Below are 12,698 nucleotides of genomic sequence, written 5' to 3'. Positions count from 1 at the left end.
ATCTAACTATCCTCTCAGTACTTAGGGGTTTAAAGTGAATGTTGCGATACAGGAGAAAATGAATGTGAGGATGTGTAAAGAGGTGTGTGTGTGTGTGTGTGTTTATAAAGAAAAACACAAATATGAGGAGAAACAAGTCTGAGCTGTTATGAGCCTCTGAGGATATTCTAAATGGAAGTATTTCCCACCTAGGCCTAGGAGTACGTTTAAGAACATAAAAGAGTGAAGGGCCTAAGAACTGTCTAGAGCAGTGGTTCTCAACCTGTGGGTCGCAACCCCTTTGGGGGTCGAACGACCCTTTCACAGGGGTCGCCTAAGACCATCGGGAAACACATATATAATTACATATTGTGATTTAATTATGTTCAATTTGTAACAATGAAATTGAGGGTCACCACAACATGAGGAACTGTATTAAAGGGTCGCGGCATTAGGAAGGTTGAGAAACACTGGTCTAGAGGATGACAGTGGTAAAACAAGAGTATTTATTGGTAATGGTAATACAATACTAAAATTGTGTAAGGATACAATGAATCTAATATCATTTAGTCATCATTATAGCTTTTGAATTTATAAATGTAGTTAACTGTGAATTCCTATTACTGTTCATTTAATAAAAAGATAAAATTGTGTATCTTCTGTTACTATCAAGATATTTTGTATTTATTAAAATAAATATCCAAGGCAGTTATGCCTTTCTTAGAAGACAAAAAAATGTATTAGTCAACTAAACACATTTTAGAATAAAACCGAGTTAATTTTTAAATAAATAAAAGAACTCACAGCATGCAAAAACTTATCAGTTGAGAAAAAAGTTTTCATTACCCTGTCTCATACTTAGCATATATAATACATCTGGCAACAATGATCATCAGTAGCCTAGGACAATATAGTATGAATCAGAAGTAATCAAATGATTTTAGCAAGACTCTCATTTTCACTTCTCTAGAACCTACCTCCAGGCCTACTTAAGTATCTTATTTCTTTTAGCAATTAGTTCTATGTAAATCTGCATAATTAGAATAAATGATGATATTCAAAAATATATTACATCCATTGAACTACCTGATTGGCTGCAAACACTGGCGCAGTTTCTTTAGGGGTCTTCCAAACAAACTGCCTTTGATATTCAGAATTTCTCAAGGCACTTTGTGAAGGAGAAACAGTCAGTCCAGCTTTCTTCTGCAGAAATCTTTCCAACTGTTAGGGAAAAACAATCCCACCCAAAGTCATTAAAAATTTCCATTCACGTTTTTCTTTTTTACTGTGGTTAAAAAAACATAACATGAAATTCACCCTTAACAAATTAAGTTTACAGTACAGCATTATTAATTATATCCACATTGTCGTGCAACTTTTCTCAACTGATAATATACCTTTTAAATTGTCAAACTATTCAAAATTCCTTTAATACTGTCAAGAAATTATTATGCATCCCAGAAAAAGATTAAAAACTCTCAGTTCCTTCCTACCAATTATTTATAATTAAATCCATTTACTGAGAAACAACAGCCTCTTGCTTCACCAACACATTGCTTCTGGGACACCGCTTCCCCCTGTTAACCAGCTTTACACATCACCTTCCTTGATTCCCCTATGCACCCTGGTTTTCACAAGCCATGGATTCTTCTCCAGCACTTCTAAGTGCCTCTCCGTGGATCCAGTCAGCAGTGGACATGAAATGGGGAAGCAGCACAGTGCAATGGAGAAAAACGTGGGAGGCAGTGAGATGTCTGCACAGGTCCCTGCAGCCTCTGCTTATGTGCTCCCCGGGACCTTCTGCAGGCCAGCTATGACATAAGAGAGAACTGCAAGATCTTTGAGATACAGCCAAAACTTTCCTTTCTTTTGCATTTCATCAATTGAGATTCTGTTTGTTTTTTTTCTTCCTGGTTTACAATAATAAATTGAAAAGAGCCTAGGTAGAAGTCAGCTCACCATCCCTGCCAGAGGTAATGACCTACTCCCCTTCTCTGTCTCAACTTGATCTCTCCCTTAGGACTCAGGTACTGATATATGATGAATAAAATCCAGAAGCAAGCTGTCCACCCAATGAAGAAATACCTTGGTATAACCAGTACAAAGTGACTATTAAGAATAGAGAAGGCAGGGGAGGATGGAAGTGGGGGGTAAGAGATCAACCAAAGAACTTGTATGCATGCATACACATATAATCAATGGACACAGACACTAGGCGGGGGGGGGGGGGGGGGGGAGGGGGGGGTGAGGGCATGTACTGGGGATTGGGAGTGATGAGGAGAGGTCAATGGGGGGAAAAGGAGACATATGTAATACTTTAAACAATAAAGAATTAAAGAAAAGAAGAATAGAATTCACAATAAAGTCAGTAGCCTCTTGTTAACTCTGCTATAGACAAAAAACAACAGAAAAATTTTAAGCATTAAATGTAATAATACTGAAATGATGAAAGCTACAAAAATATTATATGCTTTTGAAAAGAAATACAGTGAATATACTTACCCTATTATCTGTTTTTTCTGAGAGAAGCTTGGTACAACTATCCTGTTCCACATTTTCATTAACTGGTATGTGGTTTATTACTGCATCCGTATTATCTTCCACGATATCCGAAGCCCTTTCAGCTCTGGAGTCTGGAGAGTGACACGTGGTTCTCTTGGGAACCTTGGTGGCTTCTAGTGCAAGAACCCTTTCTTGGTTAACATCTTTATGTTCTGCCCCTTGTGAGGCCGGTGCTCCTGGGGCTTCAGGTTCTGGTGACACAGCCACACTGTTCTCTGAGGTAGCTCCATTCCACTCAAGAAATTTTGAAATCTGTGGGTCATTTTGAGGGACTCTTCTTTTTGAAATAAAACTTGGCTCTTTTGTGATTCCTACAAAATAGAGTATACAAAAGTAGCAGATACCAAAGCATAAGGTTACAAAGATAACTTTTAATAACACTTATGAGAGATGAAATGAAATATAAAATTCAGCTGAGAATCCAAGCATAGTTTTTCAACATAAAATCTTTAATTTTGCTTTAAAGAAATATTAAAAGTTTGACCATGAAAAATATTAAAATTGGGGTCACAATGTTCAAGTTATCCTCACACAAGTCACTAGAACCACAACGTGATGGCCTGGCAAGTCAAGCGGCACATGCTGCTCCGTTTCTAATTTCTTTCCTGTGCTACTTAACAGAACAATGGGCCCTGGTACTGTCAAAATTTGGAACTTTTCACAAAGCTTCTCTTATGCACAGCAGACCAAGATGAGAAGGGATGAGGTGTCATTATGATGGATCTTGGTTCTACATTTGCCTTGATTTCCTGAGAATTAAAGAGAATGAACCCTTTTAACAAGAGCTAAGATACTATTTCTCTATATTTCTGTCTGGCAACAAATGTCCAAAAACTTAACCTGCTGCGAGGTAAGAGGAGCTCGGTGGAATGACAGACACTAAGATACTGCCCCAGTTTGGTGCCATTCTTTAAATAGAAGATTGTACAGAGTGAGGAAGAAAGATAAGACTAGAAGGGAAGGGAAGGAGAAGGAGGTGGACAGAAAATCCGCATGAGGTAAAAAAAACAACAACACATAGTCCTTTAGCCTCTATTGTGGATGTTCCGACCACTGGCCACAGACAGAGTTCCCACCCTTTCAAGGCTCCCCTAGACCAGTGGTCTTCAAAATGGGTGCACATATGTCTGGAGGCATATATAGATATTCCGAAGGTGGGGGGAGAGGGTAAACAGAAATGGGCAGCTTAAGGAAATCATTTTCCAGATCCTAACTTCCATATGTTACTTCCTGACAGTGATCTTCCTAAGAGATGCATCTGCCACCTGTAGTTTTATTTCTCACCACACCTTTCGTAATCACCCCTTTGCCACTTCATAAAAGACAGACATACCTCTCAACCAGCCTCGGGGAACAAAAAATATCTCACAGGTAGGGAAGGAAAACAAAGGGACAAGTCAAGAAAACATAACCCCTGCAGCAAAGCAAAGAAGGCAGAGATGAGAAGTAACAAAGGGGCCACGCCTTATTTCACCCAGCTCCACAGCGTTTCCACCTGCCTGTCTTAAATTAAAATTCAGGTGTGGAGGGTCGCCATGTGAAATGCATATATGCATATTAACTCATTGATGTGGATTGTGAAGTTTGACCTCTTTTTTCTCACAGAAAATAATTTTGATTAGTTTTGCCAAGGACTAACTTTACCAATTATATCTATGATGAACATTTACCATAAACTGAATGAGCTAAAGTGGAAGCTCCAGTTTTAACAAAATATATGCCAAATACATGTCCAATATTTAATATACCAAAAATCACATTTTTTGAAACTTTATCACACTTATAATAAAAAAAATTAAATATCAACTTAAAAATGTGAAGGAATATAAAGACCTTTTAAGTTCTTTTAGGGGTATGAAAGCTTGAAGTTTGAAGCCCACTAGACTTTTCTCTGCTTTAACACAGACAGGCGCTTCTGGTAGAAGAACAAAATAAATGGAGAAGATTTTCAAGTGGCCTCCCCTTATCTCCCAGCACCAGCAAAAATACACTATGGGGCCGAAACCGGTTTGGCTCAGTGGATAGAGCGTCGGCCTGCAGACTGAAAGGTCCCAGGTTCAATTCCGGTCAAGGGCATGTACCTGGGTTGCGGGCACATCCCCAGTGGGGGATGTGCAGGAGGCGGCTGGTCGATGTTTCTCTCTCATCGATGTTTCTGACTCTCTATCTCTCTCCCTTCCTCTCTATAAAAAATCAATAAAATATATATAAAAAAAATACACTATGGGGAAAAAATATACTTGTTAACAGAACACCCAGCCAGTCCTAGGTAACACTACTGTTGTTCCTGGCAAACCTCCCACTTTCCTTTATGAACATCCTGGAGTTCTCAACTCAGGCCTCCCCCTTACCTAATACTCTCCATTAACATGCCTCCCTAGACCATTCCTCCTTTTATAATGTACTAGTGGCCCGGTGCACAAAATTCGTGCTGGGGGGTTGGGGGGCAGGTGGGGTGTTCCTCAGCCCGGCCTGCACCCTCTCACAATCTGGGACTGCTGGCTCCTAACCACTCATCTGCCTGCCTACCTGACTGATTGCCCCTAACCACTCTGCCTGCCAGCCTGATCATCCCTAACTGCCTCTGCCTTGGCCCCACCACCATGGCTTTGTCCGGAAGGATGTCCGGAAGGTCTTCCAGAAGGTCTCCTAGTCTAATTAGCATATTACCCTTTTATTCGTATAGATCATTCTCCAAAGTATCATTTCATTACCTCTCAACCCTCAAACACACCTCATCTAAGTTAAAAGGACATGGAGGCAACTATTTGGTTACCCAATTTCCCTCTAGACCAGCTGTGGGCAAACGGCCCATTTGAAATGAATAAAGCTAAAAAAAAAAAAAGACTGTACCCTTTTATGTAATGATGCTTACTTTGAATTTATATTAGTTCACACAAACACTCCATCCATGCTTTTGTTCCGGCCCTCCGGTCCAGTTTAAGAACCCATTGTGGCCCTCGAGTCAAAAAGTTTGCCCACCCCTGCTCTAGACCCTCAGTGGAGCATCCACAAGGTAAGAGAGATTTATTTTGGATTCTTTTTTTTTTTTTTTTATATAGGCATACCATTTATTTAATTATTATCACCCAAGGATACTTTTCCATTGATTTTTTTAGAGAGAGTGGAAGGGAAGGTGGGGTGGGGGGGGGGGGGAGAGCGAGAGAGAGAAAGAGAGAGAGAAACATCGATGTGAGAGAGACACATCGATTAGTTGCCTCCCACAGGCTCCCCGACCAGGGCTGGGGATTGAGTCTACAACCGAGGTATCTGCCCTTGACCAGAATTGAACCTGGGACCTTTCAGTCCATAGGCCAATGTTCTATCCACTGAGAAAAACTGGCTAGGGCTAGGCTTGCCTTTTATATAGTTTTGCTAATTTGCCACTTTCCCCTGCTGATTGGTGGAGGAAGGGACTGGACAAAGGCAGTTTAGATGCATGCCCAATAAAGTCTGAGTGATGTGGGATGGTGCTTGCCCATCAATCACACCTGGGAGGGTGGATTCTTATCTAATCAAATTTGTGGAGCTTCTCATCATTTGGAGAGGATTATGAGCATCACCCTGCCCAAGAAACAGGGACATCCAGCCTCTGAAGTCAGGCTCTGGGCAAAGATTCCGACATTTCAAAGGATCCCTAAAAGAGCCACCCTTCTATTCAACTCTTCCCTTTATTTCCCAAACCTAATCCTGGGAACACCCTCATTTTACTAATTTCCCAGGCCTGGCACGTACTCATAAGCCTTTCCTTCTCCTGGCTTAAAACACCCAACATTTGAGGAACTTACCGGCCACACATCAGGCACTTCCACATGTCACATATGAGGCACCAAGCATTCATCTGTATATATGGGTCTGACCCTTAACAGGCAACAGCTCATTTAATCCCTCCCAGCAGTTCTGTGCAATGTGCTTCCTAAGTCTCACTTGGTGAAATAGGCCAAATTTGCCAAGGTCACACAGCTAATGTGGATTCAGATTCACACTTCAGGCTTATTCATTCATTCATTCAGAAATTAGTGATAATAAGAACTAGAGTGTGTCAGGTACTGCGTGGTAACAAGGTGGTGAAGACAGACTCAAAGTGCTGCTCTCAGAGATTCTATACTCTAGTGAGGAAGAATTAAGGAAGCAGGTAGAATAAAGTCAGTCCCTCTCTTTTCCCCTCTGCCAGGCTCTGGGAAACCTTGGCCCAGGGCACTGACTTCCTTGGTATAAAGGGAGGAAGCATGTATGATGACAAGAATGTGGCCTCTGAACTCATGGTTGTGAACAGTACAGACTTGATTTCAAATCATAGTCCCATCATTTACTAGCTGTGAGCCTTGGGCAACATAATCTATCTACGCTTCAATTCCTCAATACCTTGGGAACACTTCTCCCCAAGCTTATCTACTCTGTTTTCATATATCAGCTCAAACAGCGAATCTAAAGTATATTTTCTGCAATCCATCCCTCCCCAAAGGTATCTGTCATGCTCGCCTACAATTTTAAAAAACGACCTGAAATCCCCTAGCTTTGTTAATAAGTTACTTGTTCTGCTCTTCCCTACATTTAAGGAATGTAGGGAAGTTAGAATGTCTAGTTAGAGACTATTTCCCTAGAAGCTAAGAATGGTCCTGGCCTGTAGTAAATCCTAAAATATATATATATATTTGTTATATAAACAAATGCATAAGTCAACCAGGCCAACTGATCCAATGCTTCACAATTTTGTAATCACTTTGCAAACTTACCCCAAGGCTTTTTCAAGTAATAATGACTATCCGTTTCCCCCAACTTACCTAATTGATCTGATCTAAGTCCAGCCCATGGGTGCCTTCGACCCACTGAGGCGTTACAGGACTCTGATAAGTACGACTTTTTCCACAGAAAGTTCCTCTGGTATTCACTCAGCCCCTGCAATGCAAAGTACAATTGGAGTACAATGTCATTAATGAGCGTTGTTTTAAAGAAGGCATCATCAGTAAAAATCATTTCTGAACCTCTATAAAGGTTTGCAAGACTTAAGATGGATAAACAAAGAAGAGCACCTTCACAATAGCTAACATTGACCCGGCCCTGTGCTAAGCAGTTCACAGGCGTTATATCCTTTAATCCTCGCAACCACTGGAGGCAGATGCTAGCAGGAATCTCAGACTCAGAACAGCTACCCTGATTCCAAAGCCTGAGCTCTTTTCTAATAACAGTGACAATCTAAAGCCTCACCACTATAATTACCCTAATTAAGGTCTCGAGGAGGACACAATATTCTGCATTATGCCTAGTCCCTTTGAAAATTCTGCCAAGTCAATAGAAGAAAGACAAATCCCCCTCCCCATCTGGATACAAACCCTTAAGATACAAAGCTAAGGCAGTCGGGGTTTGTGGAAAGCTTGGCCAAGCCGTTATGTTGAAGGGTGCTTGACGCTGTCAGCTACCTAGACATTTTAACGAACCAAATGCACGACTATGAATGATGTGTATTTCTCACACCCTGTCGTCCTGTCAAGGTCCCATTTCTCAAGCCTTTAAAAGATAGACGCACTTTCAAGTTTCCAAGGGAAGGGGCGTTAAACGCTAAACTGGGAGGTGGGCCCCCAGTGTCCCAATCTGAAGCCCCCTCGAAGGTGCTCTCCCTCCATCTCCACGGAGCCTCCCAACCCATCTCAACACCATCCAACTGGACCACATGGTAAGTCGGAAGCGAGTGCGAGCGGAGAGGGAGCTCGGTAAGAGGAGACGAGCATCCTCCAGGGCTGTGGCAGGCAGGCGCCCAGCCTGGCAGGTTCTGCAGGGGCCGAGCGAGGGGCGCGGCGCAGAAAGCCAGCGAGGCCGCCACGCCTCGCACCCGCCCCGCCATGGCTCCCCCCCATCAGCCTTCGGGCCCGCGGACCCCGGCCTCACCTTGAAGCGCACCGGCATGTCGCCCGGCACTGGAGCCCCCCGCACCCCGACAGTTAACGGGACCAAAAGCCCCGAGGGGGCGGGGCAACAACAGTCGGTTTCCTAGCAAAACCCTCGGCCCGGCGTCCCCGACTACGCGCCGGCGCATTCCGCGCTTCCCTCCTTGAGCCCCGTCGCTCTGCCTTTCCCCGCCCACTCGGAGGCCTAAGGACCAATAGAAACTTGGAAAACTGCTTGCCGTCATGAATATTTCACCAATCGATGCCCGGAAGGGGGACTCCCGCCTCCCGTGCCAAATCCCGAGGGCTAATCGCGATGGCGGGCGGAGGGCCGGCCAATGAGGTTCCCGGGAGCGCGGTGGGCGGGGCCCCGCGGGAGCTTCGTCTGGGAAACAGCTCGCGGCTGCGGATATTGCGGTTCCCGCGCAACAATGGGTGTCCGTGGCGGTGGGATTCGTGAGTCGCAGGCCTCGCGGGGCCAGGTTCCTGACGTCATAAGGCATAAAGGTGTGTTCTTCATTCCAAAATGTATGACGGAACCGAACGTTTGTTTTTCTGAAGGGAAAATGATGAGGTCTGTTCTCCTGAATATCAGTTCCTACAACCCAGTGGTTCTCAACCTTGGCTGCACATTAGAATCACCTGGGAATCTTTTTAAAGTCCTGATTTCTGGGGCTCTTCCTCCGGAAATTCTGTTTCTTTGTTATGGCGTGGGGCCACAACATTAGTAACAAACAGAATTTCCGGAAGATGGGGCCCAGAAATCAGGATTTTAAAAAAGATTCCCAGGTGATTCTAATGTGCAGTCAAGGTTGAGAACCACTGCTAACCAAAAGCCATGGTAGACTACTTAACTGCCACATCGAAAGCGCTAGGCCAAAAAATAAATACAGCTTAGGCAGGGCAAAAAAAAAAAAAAAGAATTTATTATATCTTGAAAGATAAACTGCTGATTTCCAGTGGTGTTCTTGCCTCCTCCAATACCCCCTCAAAAAAAAATGTACTTATAACTCTTACATTAATGATGCTTGTGAGTCTCACTGCCTCCCCTCCCACCCTTTTTATTAAAAATTCGGTTTCATTTTAATAGACTTTAATATATTCTATGATTGACAGAACACCGTGCAGACCCTGAGAATGGGAAAGAAAGAAATGGTGTAGACAGTTCTCTAATATACTTGAGGAGTATTAACAAATATTCATTAAATAAGAGTATAATGCATCGCCGAAACCGGTTTGGCTCAGTGGATAGAGTGTTGGCCTGCAGACTGAAAGGTCCCAGGTTCGATTCCGGTCAAGGGCATGTACCTTGGTTGCGGGCACATCCCCAGTGGGGAGTGTGCAGGAGGCAGCTGGTTGATGTTTCTAACTCTCTATCTCTCTCCTTTCCTCACTGTAAAAACTCAATAAAATATATTTTTTTAAAAAAAGAGTATAATGCATCATGTGGTAAATTTCCAAATGACTGGTATAAGTGATAAGGGCTATCGGAATTGGAGGAGGGAGTCACCCCAAGGGCAGAGATAATGAGAAAATGCCTCAGGGAGAAATATTTAGACTCTGCCTTGAATATCAGAAGGGCTGAAATAAGTAAAGAGGGAAATGCCACAAACGAAGGGCAGATGTCTGAATGGACTGGGGTAAGGCTTCTTGCAGAAGCAACGAATGCAGTGTCTTTTACTTTTGTCATTTGTTGGCCGAAGGAAACTTTCAAATATTAATACCAATCCTTGATGCTCTATTTAAAGCATGTTCTGCAAAGGCTTGTCTTCCCGAATCCTGACTGATGCCTCTGTTCTTCTTCATCATCACTGAGATACTTAAAAATCCATTTGGAGGATCCACCTGCTATATCTGAAACAAAGAGAATATTAAATTAGTCCCAATGTGCCGTGCATGCAGGGGGCCCTTGAAAAATGTTAATTGGTGATGATAGCATCTCTACCGTGTAAATTAAGAATGGCACAAACAAGACACTGAGGAACATAAAACAAAAGGCAGCCCAGATCTTACAGAGCAGGGAAGACGGAGCTGTGGTTGAACACAGCTTTGTGACCAAGTGGTGCCATGGTGACATCAGTGAAAGCAAGCATGTGGGGTGTAGCCTGTCTACTAAACAAGAGCAATAATAACTGCGGTAGTAGAGCTCCACTGAACAGGGAGTAAACGACAAGAAAAATCAAACCGCAGATGGGAAAAATAACTGAGTCACAGCCTGAATTTGCTAAAACGTCTTAGAGGGAGAAGACTAGTTTATTTTTAAATGAAAGCCTACCCCAGTTTTTTGAGACAAAGATGTAGAAATGGAAAAAAAGGGACAACCTTAGCAAATGAGAGTTTGTAGCCTGTTTTGCCTGCTCTTACACTCTCTGATACTGCAGGAAACACCCAGTACCCTAGAAAGTTCCACTCCACTTTCTAGGGGAGTCCCTAGAAAGTATCTCCCGTTTGCTTATAGCTACCACGTAGACTGTACCCAATAGCTGTGTTATTCCGATAGCCACACGTCTGTAGATGTCATTCTTGCTGCTGGCCAGCACAGCCACACTTGCTAGGTACTGAGTGTCCCTGGGCACAGCATGGAACCTCCTCAGACAGCTCAGCCCTGTTGGTGATCTGTGGCAAGCCTCTCTCCCTTTTCTGTGTTACCCTCTATTAGGTGAGTGCCAAAGTATTGAAAAGAACTTTTCCACTTGTATTTTATCCTCCCTTGTCTCCAAAGGGAAGTCCATGGAGTCTAAGCCAGAAAGTAGTTCCTCAAGTGATACGTCTCACTCTGTACTTAGATGAGCTCTCTTCCACCAGTTAAGGCCCTCTTACTGGGACAAGGGTGCCTGCTATACCTGGCTCCCTCATCCATTTGTTAATTTCTCTGTTTCTGACACAAATAAATTTGTTTATTGCCTTCAAGAGACTAGATTGGTACAACCTCTATGAAGAGTAATTGAGGGAAAAAAGCAAAAACAATAAAAAAACAAGTAATTAGGCAATCCTTTTATTTTTATTTTTTTACATTTTATTGATTTTTTACAGAGAGGAAGGGAGAGGGATAGAGAGTTAGAAACATCGATGAGAGAGAAACATCGATCAGCTGCCTCCTGCACACTCCCCATTGGGGATGTGCCTGCAACCAAGGTACATGCCCTTGACCGGAATCGAACCTGGGACCTTTCAGTCTGCAGGCCGACGCTCTATCCACTGAGCCAAACCGGTTAGGGCTGGGCAATCCTTTTAACTCAGCAATTCCACTTTTGTAACTATCTTAGAGATATTCTTGCCCACATGTGAAAAATCTTTATTTGAGGTTATTTGCTGCATTGTCTGCAGTAACAAAAGTTAGAAACAGCATAAATATCCATCTGCAGGAGACTAGTTAAATGCATCATGGTTTCTTTAGGACCCAGAGTAAGAACCGGCTCTGCAGCAGGTCCACATGCCAGTGCAGGCTGCTCTGCTCCTTCAGACCTTCTGACCCAGGAGGTCCAGGGATGGACCCCTGTGGAGTTGGACCCCCTTCGGGTCTTAAGTACCATATTCATCAGAATCCAGCCAGGAAAACAGAAACTGCCAGAAGCATTTCAACAAAGAAAACTTAATGTAAGCTATTAGTTCCTGGAGAACTTTCAAAGCTAAAAGGAGAAAGAAAAGATAGTAATTCCAGGAAGCAGCTCCCTCCCCTGAGGCTGGAAGAACAGAAGGAAAATGTTGGAATTAGTTGAACAGTGAGGGTTGCTGAAGAGGCCTCATGGAGTTGGTCAGCTCTGAGAAGGGGTCACTGCTTAGCTGTGCTGGTGCCTCTGAAGGGACAAAATGAGGCTGCCTGTGGGGATACCAAAAAAAGGGGGGTGGGGGGGGGGTGGAGACTGCACTGAACTGCCCACCCTGGAGTAAAAGGTTATTGATAAGGTGTTATTGAGAGAAAAAAGAGTACATTCAGTCACTAGTGTCCCCTCTTAGCAGACCTAACAGGGTGGGATCTAAAAAAAAAAAAAAAGCAAGGTGTGGAAGAGTGTAATACTATACCATAAGTCAGGGTAAAAGAAAGATGAAGAAAAGAAAGAAAAATGATATATTATAGTGACATCATTCACAGACACTTTCCCCCTCATGAGTCTAACACCATTAGCAGTAGCTATAAAGATGAAAAGCATTTTATTCAACTTATAACTATATAGAAACTTTAAGACATTGGTAACTATCATTAGGGGCTATCCTCTTTACATAACTAATTCCTTCCATAGAACCTTTCTAAATTCACTTTCATTTATATAT

The 12,698-nt window shown here is 43.0% G+C and overlaps 1 protein-coding gene across 1 annotated transcript in view; it reads right to left on the bottom strand.

Annotated features, from left to right (window-relative positions):
• The window catches only part of MDM1 (Mdm1 nuclear protein), a 45,969-nt gene extending 36,979 nt beyond the window's left edge, over positions 1 to 8,990 (bottom strand). The window contains exons 1-4 of the mRNA XM_081114555.1: positions 8,428 to 8,990; positions 7,326 to 7,440; positions 2,482 to 2,852; positions 1,066 to 1,200 (exon numbers count right to left, since the gene is read on the bottom strand). Coding sequence (XP_080970681.1) covers positions 1,066 to 1,200; positions 2,482 to 2,852; positions 7,326 to 7,440; positions 8,428 to 8,445 — 639 coding nt within the window. The 5' untranslated portion in view covers positions 8,446 to 8,990. The remainder of the gene's footprint in view (positions 1 to 1,065; positions 1,201 to 2,481; positions 2,853 to 7,325; positions 7,441 to 8,427) is intronic.
• Positions 8,991 to 12,698: the final 3,708 nt, after the last annotated feature.

Source organism: Myotis nattereri, assembly GCF_964212035.1.
Source record: "Myotis nattereri genome assembly, chromosome: 2".
Lineage (NCBI taxonomy): Eukaryota > Metazoa > Chordata > Mammalia > Chiroptera > Vespertilionidae > Myotis > Myotis nattereri.
This window is presented reverse-complemented; position numbering and strand designations above follow the sequence as displayed.